This window comes from Artibeus jamaicensis, unplaced genomic scaffold (assembly GCF_021234435.1).
Source record: "Artibeus jamaicensis isolate MK-2021 breed Jamaican fruit bat unplaced genomic scaffold, CSHL_Jam_final contig_374, whole genome shotgun sequence".
NCBI lineage: Eukaryota > Metazoa > Chordata > Mammalia > Chiroptera > Phyllostomidae > Artibeus > Artibeus jamaicensis.
In genome coordinates, this window is record NW_026521808.1 from 591325 (window position 1) to 610479 (window position 19155).

Below are 19155 nucleotides of genomic sequence, written 5' to 3' on the forward strand. Positions count from 1 at the left end.
CACAAGCCCACACACCCAGGAGATGGCACCAGAAGGGCCCAATTTGCTTGTGGGAAGCAGCAGAGGAGACCGAAATCTGAGAGACCAAATACCACTGCCCCTCTATGACCCCACCCCCACATACAGTGTCACAACCCAGTAACCTGGGTGGCCCGGCCCTGGTAAACACCTTAGGCTCCACCCCTCATACATAACAGGCGCAAACTGACCAAAACCTTATGGCTCAAGAAGAACAGCTCAAAGCCCCAGAGCCAATACTTCTAAGCGACCAAGAGATAGCCAACCTATCAGATGCACAGTTCAAAACACCAGTGATCAGGATGCTCACAAAACTGGTTGATCTTAGTCACAAATTAGAGGAACAAATGCAGGCTAAACTAAGTGAAATGAAGGAAAATACACAGGAAACCAATAGTGATGGAAAGGAAACTGGGACTCAAATCAAGGGAGTGGACCAGAAGAAAGAAAAAAAATGACCAAACAGAAAAGGATGAAGAAACAAGAATTCAAAAAAATGAGAGGCTTAGGAACCTCCAGGACATCTTTAAACATTCCAACATTCGAATTATAGGAGTACCAGAAGGGGAAGAGGAAGAGCAACAAGTGGAAACCTTATTTGAACAAATAATAAAGGAGAACTTCCCTAATCTGGCAAAGAAAATAGACTTCCAGGAAGTCCAGGAAGCTCAGAGAGTCCCAAAGAAGGTCGACCCAAGGAGGAACACACCAAGGCACATCATAATAACATTAGCCAAGATTAAAATGAAGGAGAGAATCCTAGAAGCAGCAAGAGATAAGGGGACAGTCACCTACAAAGGAGTTCCCACCACACTGTCAGCTGATTTCTCAAAAAGAGACCTTATAGGCAAGAAGGGGTTGGAAAGAGGTATTCCAAGTCATGAAATCCAAAGACCTACAACCAAGATTGCTCTTTCCAGCAAAGCTTTCATTTAGAATGGAAGGGCAGATAAAGTGCTTCTCAGATAAGGTCAAATTCAAGGAATTCATCCTCACCAAGCCCTTATTATATAAAATGTTAAAGGGACTTATCTAAGAAAAAGAAGAAAAAAATTGGAACAGTGAAAGTATAGCAAACTCACAGTTATTAACAACCACACCTAAAACAAAAGCAAACTAAGAGGACAACTAGATCAGGAGCAGAACCATAGAAATGGAGATCACATGGAGGGTTAGCAACAGGGGAGTAGGAGGAGGAGAAGGTACAGAGAATAAGTGGCATAGATGGTAGGTAGAAAATAGACAGGGGGGAGGGCAAGCATAGAATGGGAAATACAGACTCTAAGAACTTGTGACACATGGACATAAACTAAAGGGTAGGAATGGTGGGGGAGGGGGTATGCAGGGGGAGGGGAATGAAGAAGGGGAAATGGGACAACTGTAACGGCATAATCAATAAAATATATTAAAAAATAATCAACAAACAAGCGCTGGTGAGGATGTGAAGAAAAGGGAACCCTAGTACATATGTGGAAAACAATATGAAATTTCCTCAAAAAATTAAAAAGGGAACTGGCTTTTGACATAGCAATTCCATTGCTGTGAATATATCCTAAGAATCCCTAAACACCAATTCAAAAGAATATATGTTCACAGCAGTGCTATTTACAAATAGCCAAGATTTGGAAACAGCCTAAGTGCCCAACAATAGATAAATGGATAAAGAAAACTGGTACATTTACACAATGGAATACTATGCAGCAGTAAAAAAAGGAGGAATTCGTAGCCTTTGTGACAGCATGGATGGAACTAGAGACTATTATGCTAAGTGAAGTAAGGAGGTTGGTGAAAGATAAACACCATATGATCTCACTTATAAGTGGAATCTAATGAACAAAATAAACTAACCAGAAAAATAGGACCAGAGGCATAGAAAATGGAACAGACTGAGAGCTGTAAAAGGGGAGGGTTTGGAGGGGACTGGCTGAAAAAATGTGAAGAGATTAGTCAAAGAACAAATATGAGTGATCCATGGACATGCACAGTGGTGAGGATTGACCTGGATTAAAGGACAGGCTTGGTAGAAGACGGCAAACTGGGAAAAATTGGGATAATAGTGGACTTCCCACAAGATGGAGGTGTAGGCAGATACACTGTGCTTCCTCAACAACCAAAAGACAAACAACAACAAATTTAAAAACAAAAAACAACCAGAACTACCAGAAAATCAAACTGTATGGAAGTCCAAAAACCAAGGAATTAAAGAAGAAACATTTGCCCAGACTAGCAGGAGGGACAGAGACTGGCAGCTAGGGTGGACAGGACTCACAGCAAAGTGGTGGCTAGAAGACCGGGGCAGGGGCAGGGGCAGTGGCAGGTGGCAACCAGGTGAGGCAGCAGCTAGAGGTGCAGGCAGTTCCACATTCATGTACAGATAAACTGGGAGGAAAAATTGGGGAGCAAAGACAGACTGCACAACACAGGGCACCAGCATGGGGAAATAAAGCCTCAAACTTCTGACTGAAAACACTGGTAGAGGTTGAGGCGGCAGTGGGAGGAACTCCCAGCTTCACGGGAGAGTTCATTGGAGAGACCCAAAGGGTCCCAGAATGTGCACAAGCCCGCCCACCCACCCAGGAATCAGCACTAGAAGGGCCTAATTTGATTGTGGGAAGCAGAGGAAGTGACTGAAAGCCGGCAGAGAGCGGAACAATCGCCACTGTTCCCTCTTGGAACCCTTCCCCACATACAGCATCACAACCCAGAAACGTGGGTTGCCCCGCCCTGGTGAACACCTAAGGCTCTGCCCCTTACTATGTAACAGGCACGCCGAGACAAAAAAAAAAAAAATGGCCCAAATGAAAGAACAGATCAAAGCTCCAGAAAAAGTACAACCAAGCGACGAAGAGATAGACAACCTATCAGATGCACATTTCAAAACACTGGTGATCAGGATGCTCAGAGAATTGGTTGAATGTGGTCACAAATTAAAGAAAAAGGTGAAGGCTATGCATAGTAAAATAAAGAAAAATGTACAGGGAACCAACAGTGAGGGGAAAGAAACTGGGACTCAAATCAATGGTTTGGAACAGAAGACAGAAACATTCAACCAGAATGGAATGAAGAAGGTAGAATTAAAAAAAATGAGAAGCTTAGGAACCTCCAGGACATCTTCAAACATTCCAACATCCGAATCACAGGGGTACCAGAAGGAGAAGAGGCAAAACAAGAAATTGAACATTTATTTGAAAACATAATGAAGGAGAACTTCCCCAATCTCTCAAAGAAAAGAGACTTTCAGGAAGTCCAGGAAGCTCAGAGAGTCCCAAACAAGTTGGACCCAAGGAGAAACACACCAAGACACATCATAATTACATCAGCCAAGATTAAAGATAAAGTGGGAATCTTTAAAACAGCAAGAGAAAAGGAGAGAGTTACCTACAAAGGAGTTCCCATAAGACTATCAGCTGATTTCTCGAAAGAAACCTTATAGGCAAGAAGGGGCTGGAAAGAAGTATTCCAAGTCATGAAAGGCAAGGACCTACATCCAAGATGACTCTATCCAGCAAAGCTTGCATTTAGAATGGGAGGGCAGATAAAGTGCTTCCCAGATAAGGACAACATCATCACCAAGCCTTTATTATATAAAATGTTAAAGGAGCTTATCTAAGAAGAAGATAAAAATATGAACAATAAAATGACAACAAACTCACAGTTATTAACAACCAAACCTAAAACAAAAAATTAGCAAGCAGGTAGAACAGGAACATAATCACAGAAATGGAGATCACATGGAGGGAGATATCAGCGAGAGAGTGAGTAAGGACAGTGGGGGAAAAGGTAGCATAGATGGTAGGCAGAAAATAGACAGGGGGAGGTTAAGAACAGTATAGGAAATGTAGAAGCCAAAGAACTTATATATATGACTCATGGACATGAACTAAAGTGGGGGAATGTGGGTAGGAGGGGGTGTGCAGTGTGGAGGGGAATAAAGGGGGAAAAATGGGACAACTGTAATAGCATAATCAATAAAAATATATTTAAAAAATAGAGAAAAGAATATGACACATCTGTCCTACTAAGTGAGTGGACAAGGAGGGAGAAAGTCATGACAGAGGAAGCTGTTAATGTATCACTTTATGTTGGGGCTTCAAGTCCATGCAAGAGAAGTATATTGGGCCCTGGCTGATGTGGCTCAGTGGAGTGAGTACTGGCCTGCAAACCAAAGGGTTGTCAGTTCTCAAGGCACATGCCTGGGTTGCAGGCCAGGTCTCCAGTTGGGGACACGTGAGAGGCAACCACACATTAATGTTTCTCTCCCTCTCTTTCTGCCTCTCTTGTCCTCACTCTAAAAATAATAAAATCTTTTTTAAAAAAGAAGAATATTGGCTAAGTGAAGGTGAGCACTGACCATGAATAGAATGACTACTGCCCTTACTCCTAAAACCAATTGTGCCGGGAAGTCTTCTTTCTCCACAGTGTAAGGCTGTTTACCTCACCTCCTCAATATTGCAGATGCCGTCTTATGGAGTCAAAACATCAGAAGAAAGGGAAGCAACTGAAGGATTGGAAAATTATCCCTCGGAGTGATTTAAACTTGGAAAAATCTTTAAATTATGGGATTGGATTGAACTATAAATAGTATTTCTTCTTCCCAGGTAGTGGGTAAGTTATGGATTGTTTTACCTGGGAATACAAGAAAATAACAACAGTAAAGAATTTCCCAGAGCTGAAGGACAAGTGCTGTCTGATTGAAAGCATCTGCCAATTTGAATCACAGAATAACCACAATCTAGCTATATCATAGAAAATTTCACAACCTCAAGAATACAGAAGTTCTTAAAAGCTATCAGAGAAAGATTAAAAAAGTCCCCTACAAAAGAACAAGAATTGCACTCGTCAAAGACTTGATTAATAATGCTGGATGTTTAGAAACAATGAAATGATGCCTTTAAAGTTTTGAGAGGGAAAAACGTTGATATAGAATTCTTTCTTCATTAAGGTTATTAATGAAGAATAAAATTTTTTTCAGATAAGCATGGATTCAGAAGGTTTAGTTCAAATGTGCACATTTCTTAGGAAGTTACCAGAAATCTTTAACAGCAAAATGACGGAGAGAACCAAGAAAGGTCACATGAAATCCAGACAACAACAGATCCAACCCAGGAGGATAATGAAGGAAAGTGCCAGGACGTCAGCTGAGACCAGATGAGGGCAGGAAGAAGGAGGGTTTAAAGGAGCAATCCTAGGAAAAGCAGGGAATCCAAAGAATTTATTACTCCTAAGGAATTTGGAGCTCAGTGAGGTGATAAAGGCAGAGAAATAAAGGGGGAAAAGCCATTCCAAAACCTTATGAAAAAGTAAGATATACAAGAAAGAAAACACAATCAAAGTATATCACTTTAAACTGCTTGGTTGAACATGGAATAATATTTACATAATCATAATATAAATGCTTTATTTTCTACTGTAGACAAGGCACAGAAAACAATTATTTTTACAACACAGAACAAAAATATTTGCAACTGTGAAAATATAAAGGTTTGTGGTAAAACTGCAAGTAACAGTAGGGAGCCAAAAGATATTGCCTACTGTCTGTTGTTGATAAAATAAGTAAAAAGGGTAAACTTCATTTAAGATTAGAAAAGTAACCAGCAGAAAAATGAAAAGTAGTAATAAAAGTGCCCCAAAGAAAATGAAGATGGGAGAGAGAGAAACCTATCCGATCGGATGAGGTGAGGCCAGCAAGCCAGCAGTTGCCAAGCATATATGAAAATAAGAGACCAGAAACCTCATCGGTCACGGAGGAACCAGACAGTAGGGAGACAGCAGCGGTACAGTAGTCTCTGGGATGGAGCAAAGAGAAACAGCCCATGCAGGGTAGGGGAACCAGCGCCCAGTGGCGAGAGCCCAACAGCACACTGGACAGCCTTCAGCGCCCAGACGGCTCCCTCCCTAGGATTTTTGGGCCGGGGACCTGCCAAGTGGCCCAACCAGAGGGGAGCAGAGGTGATTTCAGTCTGTGCATAGCTCGGAGGTCCAGCGCCTGGTGGGAACTGTGTCTGGGAGAGTGCCTAACGGCACCTGGGACAGCGTTCAGCACCCAGACGGCTCCCTCCCTGGAATTTTTTCTGCCGGGCAGGCCAAGTGGCCCAGGCAAAGAGGTGTGGAAGGGATTTCAGCCTGCGTGCAATTTGGGGAACTAGTCACTCCACACGCAGTGTGTATGGGCGGGTGCCTAAGGGCACCTAGGCCAAGTTCAGCACCCGGAAAGCTCCCTCCCTAGGATTTTTGGGCCCGGACCTGCCAAGAGACCCAACCAGAGGGGAGCAGAGGAGATTTCAGCCTGCACACAGTTCTGGGTCCAGCGCCCGGCGTGGTGCTGCTCCATCCCTAGGTTTTTTTTGCCAGAGGTTGGCCAGGTGACCCAGACAAACACAGGAGCAGAAGGGATACACACCACGCAGCGTGCCATGACATACAGAGTTTCTAGGTCGGCGCCCAGTCCTCAGATCGGCTCTCGGCTTCCAGTCCACCCCCCTCAGACTATCTGGAAGCCCCGGGTACTGAGGGGTCCTGGGAAAAGAGCTGAGACCCTCAACCCCCTCCCTTTCTGGCCAAGCAAGGTGGGGTACCAGGAGAGACTTGTTTGATACAGTTTGCGGAGAGTGTACTGAGGACAAAGGGCCCCAACCGAGGACACTGTGGTTGCCAGCTCAGGAGAACTGAGAGGTGCAGCCTGGGGCTCTGAATCCAGTAGACACGGCAGCCTGGTCTGCTTCACACCCAGCTTGGCAGCAAGCCCAGGATTGGGCAGAAGGCCTGGGGCTTCCCAACTGAACAGGGGAAGGTCTGTGCTCAATCCCAAGGGAACCAGGCAACTAGGCCAATGCAGGTGCCCGCAAACACAGCAAACCAGCCTATGATGGTAACCCCTGGGAGGGGAGTGCTGTGAGGAAGTCCTAGTTCCACATTGTAGGGAGCTGGGGAGAGGCGCCAAGTGTCTGGATCCTGAGAGGGGCTGGATGAAAAAAATCACAACAATCGACCCTCAGCCAACTGCAACCAGAAAAACCAGTTCGGATAGTTTGAAGCCAACAAGTGACATTTCCTTTTCTGATGTTGTTTTTGAAAGATTATTTTTGTTTGTGTGTTTTTTGTTTTGGTTTTTTTTTAACTTTATTTTATTTTTATTCTTTCTTTTTTTAAACCTTTCTTCCTTCTCCATTCCTTTTCTTTATCTTTTTGCTTTTTTAAAGTAGTTTGTTATTTCTTTTAAACTTTATTACTCTTTCATCTTTCCATATTTTTGTCCTCTTTTCCTGGATTTTCTGTTTTATTTCTTTTTCTTTTCTTTCTAAACTTATTGCTCTTTCTTCCATTCCCCTACCATTTTTTTCTTTCTTCCTTTTATTTCTTTCCTTATCATTTCTTTCTTTTACCCACAAGTCACAATCAACTTGAAAATATGAAAAGACCAGAGCTGGACCCATAGAAGAGGCCTCCCAATAGTAGAGTCAGAGAGACAAATTGCACATTGTTGTAGGAGAGAAGCCAAAAGTTGCTGAATATTTGAGTAGGTGGAAGCAGAGAACAACAGGATAACCAAAAGAGGCTGCACCACTGAAATTCACAGGCATTCCACCACAAAAGTTCACACCATAAACCCAGGGTGTCAAAACAGATTAATCTAAGAAGCTGAGGCTAACAAGAAGAGTCTCACAAACAATAGGAAGACAAAGAAACAATCCCCAAATGAAAGGAAAGGAGGAATCCTCAGAAAAAATGTTAGATGAAATAGAGGCAAGTCAACTATCAGATACTGAATTCAAAGCACTGGTTATCAGGAAGTTCAAAGAGCTCACAATCAGCTACCAGAAACTACAGGGGAGCTACAATGAGCTCACTGTGAACTATATCAACATGAAAAAGGAAATGGAAATTATTAGCAAGGGCCAAGAGGAAATGAAGAATACAATTTCTGACTTAAAAAACACAGTGGAAAGCATTAAAAATAGGGTGGATGAAACAGAAGATCGGATTAGTGAATTGGAGGACAAAGTAGAAAGCATCTCACAGAAAGAACAGGAAAGGAAAAAGAGGCTCAGAAAGAATGAAGAGAGATTAAGAGAAATGCAAGACAATATGAAACGTAATAATATCCAAATAATAGGAATACCAGAAGGAGAAGAAGAAGAACAAGGGATAGAAAACATATTTGAAAGAGTAATGAGAGAAAATTTCCCTAATTTGATAAAAGAAAAAGTCACACAAATCCAGGAATCACACAGAGTCCCATTCAAGAGGAACCCAAAGAGGCCCACTTCAAGACACATCATCATCAAAATGGCAAAATTCCAAGACAAAGAGAGAATCTTAAAGGCAGCAAGAAAGAAAAAAGAAATAACATACAAGGGAGTCCCAATAAGATTAGCCACTGACTTCTCAATGGAAACACTCCAAGCAAGAAGAGACTGGCAAGAAATATTCCAAGTAATGAGAACCAGAGGCCTACAACCAAGGCTACTTTACCCAGCAAGGCTCTCAATCAAGATAGAAGGCCAAATAAAGAGCTTCCAAGACAAAAGAAGTCTAAAAGAATTTGCTGCCACCAAGCCAGCTCTACAAGAAATAATAAAAGGTCTGCTTTAAGGAAAGGAAGGAAAAGAGACAGACAGAGAGGAACACAGGTACAAAAATGGCAATGAATAAGTATCTATCAATAATAACCTTAAATGTAAATGGATTAAATGATCCAATCAAAAGACACAGAATAGCGTCATGGATAAGAAAGTATGACCCACACATATGCTGCCTACAAGAGACCCACCTCAGGACAAAAGACCATCACAGACTAAAAGTGAAAGGCTAGAAACAAATTTTCCAAGCAAATGGACAAGAAAAAAAAGCTGGGGTAGCAATTCTCATATCAGACAAAATAGACTTCAAAAAAAGAGCCATAAAGAGTGACCCAGAAGGTCACTTCACAATACTCAAGGGAAGAATCCACCAAGAAGACATTAACACCATAAATATATATGCACCCAACATAGGAGCACCAAAATATATAAGGAAAATCTTAGAGGAATTCAAGAAAGATATAGACAGCAACACAATTATAGTGGGGGATTTTAACACCCCACTATCAAAAATGGACAGATCTTCCAAACAAAATATCAACAAAGACATTGCGGCATTAAACAACACCCTTGATGAAATGGACCTAACTGATATATACAGAGCTCTTCACCCCAAAGAAGCTAAATACGCATTCTTTTCAAATGCACATGGAACATTCTCAAAGATAGACCACATGATAGGACACAAAACAAGCCTCAAGAAATTCAAGAATATTGAAATCATACCAAGCATTTTCTCTGACCACAAGGGACTGAAATTGGAAACCAACCCCAAAGGAAAAAACCCAAAACACCCAAAATCATGGAGACTGAATGGTATGCTATTAAACAATGAATGGGTCAAGAATGAAATTAAGGAAGAAATCAAAAAGTTTCTGGAAACAAATGAAAATGATCTCACAACAACCCCAAACTTATGGGACACAGCAAAGGCAGTCCTGAGAGGGAAGTTTATAGCAATACAGGCCTACCTAAAGAAAACAGAAACATTTCAAACAAATGACCTTACTCTACGCCTGCAAGAACTTGAGGAACAACAACAAAAACAGCCCAAAGCAAGTAGAAGGAAGGAAATAACTAAGATCAGAGCAGAACTAAATGACATAGAGACTAAAAGTACAATTCTAAGGATCAATGAATCCAGGAGTTGGTTCTTTGAAAAAATAAACAAAATAGACAAGCCTTTAAGTAGGCTCATCAAGAAAAGAAGGGAATGGACACAAATAAACACAATCAGAAACGAAAGAGGAGAGATTACAACTGATACCACAGAAATAGAAAGGACTGTAAGAAATTACTATGAAGAACTGTATGCCAAGAAATTTGAGAACCTAGGGGAAATGGACACATTTCTAGAAAAATATAATCTCCCAAAACTCAATGAAAAAGAAGTAGAACACCTGAATAGACCAATAACAGCAAAAGAAATTGAAGCAGTAATCAAAAAACTCCCATCACACAAAAGCCCCGGACCAGATAGATTCACAGGAGAGTTCTACAAAGCATTTAAGGAAGAGCTAACCCCCATTCTTCACAGACTATTCCAAAAAATCCAAACGGATGGAAAACTCCCAAACTCCTTTTATGAAGCCAGCATCATCCTAATTCCAAAACCAGATAGAGATACAACAAAGAAAGAAAACTTCAGGCCAATATCACTGATGAACATAGATGCTAAAATCCTCAACAAAATATTGGCAAATCGCATCCAACACTATATCCAAAAGATTATACACCATGACCAAGTGGGATTCATCCCAGGGATGCAAGGATGGTTCAACATTCGCAAAACAGTAAATGTAATTCATCACATAAACAAAAGCAAAGACAAAAACCACATGATCATATCAATAGACGCGGAAAAAGCTTTCGATAAGGTACAACACCCATTTATGATAAAAACACTCAGCAAAGTGGGAATAGAGGGAACATTCCTCAATATAATAAAGGCCATTTATGAGAGACCTACAGCCAATATCATACTCAATGGGAGAAAACTAAAAGCTTTTCCACTAAGATCAGGAACAAGACAAGGATGTCCACTTTCACCACTTCTATTCAATATAGTATTAGAAGTTTTGGCCACAGCCATCAGGCAGGAAAAGGAAATAAAAGGCATCCAAATAGGAAAGGAGGAAACAAAACTGTCATTGTTTGCAGATGACATGATAGTGTACATGGAAAATCCTATAGACTCTACCCAAAAACTGCTCAAACTAAATTAATGAATTTGGCAAAACAGCAGGATACAAAGTCAATATCCAGAAATCAAAGGCATTTTTGTATACAAACAATGAATCAGCAGAAGCAGAAATCAAGGAAAAGGACTTCCGCCAAGATGGAAAAGTAGGTGGAGGGTCCACCTCGCCTCTGTGCACAACCAAATCTAAGAACAACTATTTTTAACAGCAGTCACAACCAAGCCACACGGAAAAGCGACAATACGGAGTCCAAAGGACAACTAGATACTCGGCTGGACCGGTACGAGGAGCGAGGCCAGAAGCAGAGCAGGTTAGCAAGAAAAAATCCCCGGGGCGGTGCGCGGGGCGCGCAGGCAACCGAGGGCTGATCGCCAGCGAGCTGGCTGCCGGAGCGCACAGGGAATAGGCGCAGTGGGTCGCTCAGTCGCGCGCATTTATGTGCGGAGAAACCAGTGAGAAGGGAAACCCGCGCGGTGCAGCAGGCTCGCAAAATTAGGATCTCGGATAAGCAAACCCGAGGCATTTGAGTGACTGGATGCGCTGGGCTAGCGGAGAGGAACGCCATCGCTCCCTCTCTGACCACGCCCCCACACACAGCGTCACAAACCAGCGACCTAGGTCGCCCCGTCCTGGTAAACAACTAAGGCTTCGCCCCGCTCACTAAACAGCACGAATAAACCAAAAATGGCTCTAGAACAACTCAGAGCCCCAGAACCGATAGACCTAAGTGATGAAGAAATAGCCAGTCTTTCAGAGGCACAGTTCAAAACACTGGTTATAAAGATCCTTACAGAACTGGTGGATTTTAGTCACAAATTAGAGAAACATATGGAAGCTAAATTAATTGAAATGAATGCTGATACAAAAGATACCAATAGTGATGGAAAGAAAATTGGGACTCAAATCAAGGGAGAGGACCAGACAGAAGAAAAAGATGATCAAGCAGAAAGGAATGAAGAAATAAGAATTCAGAAAAATGAGGAGAGGCTTGGGAACCTCCAAGACATCTTTAAACGTTCCAACATCCGAATTATAGGGGTACCAGAAGGGGGAAAGGCACAACCACCAGTTGAAAAATTATTTGAACAAATAATAAAGGAGAATTTCCCCAAGATGGCAAAGGAAATAGACTTCCGAGAGATCCAGGAAGCTCGGAGAGTCCCGAGGAAGTTGGACCCGGGAAGGAACACACCAAGGCACATCATAATTACATTAGCCAAGATTAAAATGAAGGAGAGAATCCTAGAAGCAGCAAGAGATAAGGGGAAAGTCACCTACAAAGGAGTTCCCATCAGACTGTCAGCTGATTTCTCAAAAGAGACCTTACAGGCAAGAAGGGGCTGGGCAGAGGTATTCCAAGTCATGAAAACCAAAGACCTACAACCAAGATTGCTCTACCCAGCAAAACTTTCATTTAGAATGGAAGGACAGATAAAGTGCTTCTCAGATAAGGTCAAATTCAAGGAGTTCATCATCACCAAGCCCTTACTATATGAAATGTTAAAGGGACTTACCTAAGAAAAAGAAGATAAAAAAGATGAACAGTGAAAGGACAGCAAACTCACAGTTATTAAGAACCACACCTAAAACAAAAGCAAACTAAGAGGATAGCTAGATCAGGAGCAGAACCATAGAAATGAAGATCACAGGGAGGGTTAGCAACAGGGGAGTGGGAGGGGGGGAAGGGGGGAGAAGGTACAGAAAATAAGTAGTATAGACAGTAGATAGAAAATAGATAGGGGGGAGGGTAAGAATAGTAGGGGAAATACAGAATCTAAAGAATTTGAGACACATGTTCATGAACTAAAGGGGGAAATGGTGGGGGAGGGGTATGCAGGGTGGAGGGGAAGGGAGGGGGGAATAGAGCAAATGTTATGGCATAATCAATAAAAAATAAATTAAAAAAAAAGGAAAAAAAAAAGAAATCAAGGAAAAAATCCCATGCGATATAGCAAAAAGAAAAATAAAATATCTGGTAATAAACCTAACCAAGGAGGTAAAAGACCTGTATGCAGAAAACTACACAGCCCTGAAGAAAGAAATCAGGGAAGACACAAACAAATGGAAACATATACCTTGTTCATGGATTGGAAGAATTAACATCATCAAAATGTCCATACTACCCAAAGCAATATACAGATTCAATGCAATACCTATTAAAGTACCAATGGCGTATTTCACAGACATAGAACAAACACTTCAAAAATTTATATGGAACCATAAACGAGCCCGAATAGCAGCTGCTCTTTTGAGAAGAAGAAGAAAGTAGGAGGGATCACAATACCTGATATCAAACTGCATTACAAAGCCACTGTAATCAAAACAGCCTGGTACTGGCATAAAAACAGGCACATAGACCAATGGAACAGAACACAGAGCCCAGAAATCAACCCAACCCTCTACAGTCAATTAATATTTGACAAAGGGGGCAGTAACATAAAATGGAGTAAAGATAGCCTCTTCAGCAAATGGTGTTGGGAGAACTGGACAGCTACGTGCAAAAAAATGAAACTTGAGCACCAACTTACACCATACACCAAAATAAATTCAAGGTGGATAAAAGACTTAAATATAAGCCATGACACCATTAAAGTCCTAGAGGAGAACATTGGCAAGAAAATCTCAGATATTCCACGCAGCAACATTTTTACGGATATGTCCCCTAGAGCAAGGAATATAAAGGAAAGAATAAACAAATGGCATCTCATCAAAATAAAAAGCTTCTGCATGGCTAAAGAAAACAGTATTAAATTAAAAAGACAACCAACTGTATGGGAAAACATATTTGCCAATGACACCTCAGACAAAGGTTTAATCTCCAAAATATACAAAGAACTTACACGACTCCACTCTAGGAAGACATCAAACCCAATTAAAAAATGGGAAAAGGACTTGAACAAACACTTCTCTAAAGAGGACATACAGAATATCCAGAGACACATGAAGAGATGCTCAATATCGTTAGCTATCAGAAAGATGCAAATTAAAACCACAATGAGATACCACTTTACACCAGTCAGGATGGGTATAATAGACAAAGCAACAAACAACAAATGTTGGAGAGGTTGTGGGGAAAAGGGGACCTTAGTTCACTGTTGGTGGGATTGCAGACTGGTACAACCATTATGGAAAACAGTATGGAATTTTCTCAGAAAAATAAAAATTGACCTGCCTTTTGACCCAGCAATTCCACTGCTAGGATTATACCCCAAGAATCCTAAAAACATCAATTTCAAAGAACCTATGCACCACAATGTTCATAGCAGCACAAGAGTTGGAAGCAACCTAGGTGCCCATCAGTAAACGAATGGATCAAAAAATTGTGGTACATATACACAATGGAATTCTATGCAGCAGAGAGAAAGAAGGAGCTACTACCTTTTGCAACAACGTGGATGGAACTGGAAAGCATTATGCTGAGTGAAATAGGCCAGGCATTGAAGGACAAATACCATATGATCTCACTTTTGACAGGAAGCTAAACAATAAAACAAACAAGCAAACAGAATAAAAACAAAGACACTGAAATAGAGAACAAGTGGGCAGCGACCAGAGGGGAGAGGGAAGGGAATTTAAGGGGAAAAAGGGGGAGGGATTTTGAGGAACAAGTATTAAAGACACAGGGATGAGGACTGGGGGGGGGGAATGGGAGGGAGGGGGGAGACCGGGTGGGGGGTGGGGTGGGATGGGAGAAATAGATTAAAAAATGTACTTGACAAGTAACTAAATAAAATTTAATAAAAAAAAAAGGACAGACAAGAGAAAGAAAAAAGAAAAAAAAAGAAAGAAAATGAAGATGGGCAGTGCAAGTAAACCTTTATTTGTGAGAGCAAAATAATATAATAATCAGAATAGATATTATCTACAACTAGTAAATCAAGAAAGGGTATCGAAAGTATATTACTTAGTGATATCAAAATAAACATCAGAACTAAAAACAGAATTAGGAGAAAGAAGTGGTTCCTTTTGACTGAGACTATTTACTTTAACTTCTTCCATACCATTTGATATTTTTATTCATGTGCACCCATTACTTTGATGAAAATTTTAGAAATTAAAGTTACTTAATGAAGGAACACTTCTGTATGGTTCAACATCCCAAAGCTACATAAAGGATAATGAAGTCTCCACGTCCCCTGCTCCCTCATTCCCACTTCCTCTCTGCCATGGTGTTTCCTTTCATACGTTTTATGTATCTATAAGCAAGTATGCTGGTATGTTCATGTATATATTTCCCTCCATATTCTTACATGAATGATAGCAAACTATATATAATATTCTTTTACTTCACCTTTTTTATTGAACAAATGTTATCTTGGAGATATTTCTGTATTACTATCAAGCTCCCTCACAGTTTTTAATGACTACACATTAATCCATAATTTGGATGCATACTTTAATCATTCTGTACTGACAGACATCTGTTTTTTTCTAGTTCATTGCTATTTCAAGCAATGCTACAATGCTTAATTATAATAAATTAACAATTATTATTAAAAATTTAAGACAGTCTTTGCTTCTGTTCCCCAACTAGATAATAAACTTTGCATTCTCACTGCCTACCATACTGCTTAGCATAGAGTAAATATTAAGATTTTCTAATTTTGGTTGAATTGAATTTAAATGAGGAAACTAACCTATGCAAACATTTGAATGTGATAATATAATACTAAAATCAAGTTTATGGAATAGCAAAGACAGTGTGTCTATACAAATCTATAGTACTCCACATCCTCAGTCTTTGTTTTATAATTCACCCGTAGAAAGGAAAAGTAGCACTGCAACTCAGCTCAGAATAATTGCAAGAAAGGAAATGCAGGACTGGGCTGTGATGATGTAATTGCAATGAAAAGACTGCTTATATGATCCCAGCTCTCAAGGTCCCCAATATCCAAGATGTTAAAAAGATTCTAACTCTTTACAAAGATATTAATGGGTATAAGCAGACTACAGAATTCTTAGTGTCTTACCGGTGAGAGAAATAAAATGAAACAAAACAATCAAGTTCCAGGACTAGAGATTAATGCACCAATACATATATGCATCTCTGTCATACTTACTCAGAGCTCTTCTGGGCCTGAATGGACTGAAAGCAAGTGTAGAGTACCCGACCAGTCTACAAAAAAAAAAAAAAAAACCAAAACAAAAAAAAACAAATACATAAGAAAAAAGGAAGGTCACATAGAGAAGGATTAATTTTGAAAAATGTATAGCAATTCAGTAGACTCTACCCTAAGACTCAAAGGCCACTCTGAAAGTGGAAGGTTAAAAGAGATTACAAACATGGAATATGCCATGAATCAGCTTCCATAAGAGGTATCATGTAACTAACCCAACATGAAATGGCCACAATCAAGTACCTGCTCATGTGACAGCAGAGAACCATTCACAAACCTGAGGACCAAGAAACTGAGAACCAGAGTATTCAAGCTGCTTTGTTGGAAGCTGACAGACTTATTCAATAAGTATTTATAATAACAGCAAATTCAAGACTACAAAACCAAAAGCATTTCATATGAAATATAAAGTTCAAAATACTAAACTTCAGTGTTTGTGGAAAAGTGATTTTGTGAAGAATATTCATTGTTAACACAGATTCTGAGAATCTAACCAAAGTGCTAAAGATAGGACACACTTGATAGTTTTAGCAGAATTCATATCTACAATGTTAAAAAGTAATTTTTTTGTTTCAACTGACACATACCAAATCTCCTAACATGAACATAATTTTAAAAAGAAGTGCTCTAAATAGAGAAAGGCAAGACCAGCCATTGGTCGAGTTGTTTAACATCTCTGAGCTTCAGTTTGCTCATCCATAAAATATGTATAATAATAATCCTTATAGGCTTGTTGTCAGAGTTAGAGCATACTTAGGTAAAAAGCATAATGAGTGTATGCCACACAACAGATGATAAATGGTAGCACCCATTACTATTATTAGCCATCAAAATATATGCAGAATTTGGCCACTTCTCATTGCCTCCACTCCTACCACCCTGATAAAACTTTCTATCATCTCTTTCTAGATTACTGCAATATCCTCCTAACTGCTTTCACATATACCGTGGACTCCATAACCTCCTCCCACCCCATGCTCCCAACCCCACCTCCTGTCCAGTCTATTACTAACACGGTAACCTGAAATATCCCATTAAAATGTAAAATCACTCTTTAGCCTAGCGATTTTCAACCAGTGTGCTGCCAAGAATTCTTAAAACATGCAAAACCTGACTATTTGGTCAGGGGCCCTGATCTCTTTTCCCCTAGATTGCCAAATAAAAAAATTACAACAACCAACACAACAATAACTGTCCAGTGTGAATGAATCAAAATTATACCTTTTTTTTTCAGATGGGCAAAAAAAAATTTTTTTGGTGTTCTGCAGAATTTTAGTAATTAGTTTATGTGTGCCATGAGATGAAAAAGGTTGAAAATCACAGCTCCAGTGGCTTCTCAACTCAGAGTCAAAGTCAAGGCCTTACAAGATCTGGCCCTAGTTATCTTTCACACCTCTATGTAGCATGACCAAATGAGTTATGTTACAAACCAGGATACTTCCAAGGGAATTTAAGGGGAAAAATGGGGAGGGATTTTGAGGAACAAGTATGAAAGACACAGGGATGAGGACTGGGGGGGGGGGAATGGGAGGTAGGTGGGGAGACAGGGAAGGGGGGCTGGGATGGGAGAAATAGACAAAAAACTGTTCTTGAAAAATAACTAAATAAAATTTAAAAAAAAAAAAAACCAGGACACTTCCAAGAAGTGAAAGACCTGAATGAGAGACTGGGATAATGGGGTAAAACTGGGACTAACAGATGCAAACTGGGACATATGGTCACAGTTTTCCTCACTCTGCTGCAGCCACACTGGCTTCCTTGATGTCCCCGGAACATGACATACTCACCTCAGAGTCTTTGCATTGGCTATTTCCTCTGCCTGGAACATTCTTCCCCAAAGAAATCCACAAGACTTGCTCCCTCATTTTCTTCAGGTCCTAACTCAGTGACCTTTCTCTATGAAACCTTCCCTAGCCACCCTATTAAAATTGCAAAACAAATTTTCTCTATTCTGTGTGTGTATACACACACACACACACACAATATAGATGTGCACATATGTTCACACACAATACCTTTGTATTTTTATCTTCTATGAAACAGGAAAAAATAAGTCCTACAAAGCCTTGATCCATCATCTGGTACATGGCTTGGGTACGAACATCTGTAGATAAAAATAAAAATCTTAGTTTGCTTTTGTTTTAGGTGTGGTTCTTAATAACTGTGAGTTTGCTGTCCTTTCACTGTTCATCTTTTTTACCTTCTCCTTCTTAGGTAAGTCCCTTTAACATTTCATATAATAAGGGCTTGGTGATGATGAACTCCTTGAATTTGATCTTATCTGAGAAGCACTTTATCTGCCCTTCCATTCTAAATGAAAGCTTTGCTGGATAGATCAATCTTGGATGTAGGTCTTTGGATTTCATGACTTGGAATACTTCTTTCCAGCCCCTTCTTGCCTGTAACATCAGGAGCAGAACCATAGAAATGAAGATCACATGGAGGGTTAGCAACAGGGGAGTTGGAGAAGGAGAAGGGGGGAGAAGGTATAGAAAATAAGTAGCATAGACAGTAGGTAGAAAATAGATAGGGGGAGGGTAAGAATAGTATGGGAAATATAGAATCTAAAGAACTTGAGACACGTGGTCATAAACTAAAGGGGGAGAATGGTGGGGGAGGGGGTGTGCAGGGTGGAGGGGAATGAAGGGGGAAATAGAACAACTGTAATGGCAAAATCAATAAAATATATTTTTATAAATAAAATAAAATAAAAATCTGCTGTCAATAAACTGTGTGGTATGTAATCATCCCAGGATTCAGATTCTTTAGGCAAAAAAGAGATATATTCTCAAGACAATATGATTGTCAAAACATAAATATTTTATAGGTTAGATAAATACTATAGGAGGCCTGCAATTAAGTGAGAAAACTTATTAACAACTGTAGATTGCCTAGCCCAACACTAGGCATTTCATAGTTCTGCTATGAAATGTAGTGTAGAAAATGAAAAATGGAAAACTTCAATTAGCCCCCAAAACTCAATAATTTTTCATAGGGGACTCAAAGGGAAAGGAAGGTATGGAAAGGAAACCAAAAGATTTCCTGGGATAAACTTTTTGATGGACAGCTTCTAGGGAAGTAAATACATTAGACTTGATACTAAAGAATGAAGTGTAGAACTATTACAGAGGAAATTCTTAAGAAGAAACCACTGTATGAAAGTGATTGCAATAGAATTAAATTCAACATTCCAAGGGGTAGAAACAAAATTTCAAAATATGTTTATGCAATTTTTGCAAA

The 19155-nt window shown here is 40.1% G+C and overlaps 1 protein-coding gene across 2 annotated transcripts in view; it reads right to left on the reverse strand.

The window, feature by feature from the left end:
• BRCC3 (BRCA1/BRCA2-containing complex subunit 3) overlaps nucleotides 1–19155 on the reverse strand; it is a 68533-nt gene that overhangs the window by 16773 nt on the left and 32605 nt on the right. For both annotated transcript variants that reach the window (XM_053664496.1, XM_053664495.1), the window contains 2 exons: nucleotides 17931–18019; nucleotides 15859–15914 (listed from right to left, as the gene is read on the reverse strand). In XM_053664496.1, the coding sequence (XP_053520471.1) occupies nucleotides 15859–15914; nucleotides 17931–18019 (145 nt within the window). The remainder of the gene's footprint in view (nucleotides 1–15858; nucleotides 15915–17930; nucleotides 18020–19155) is intronic.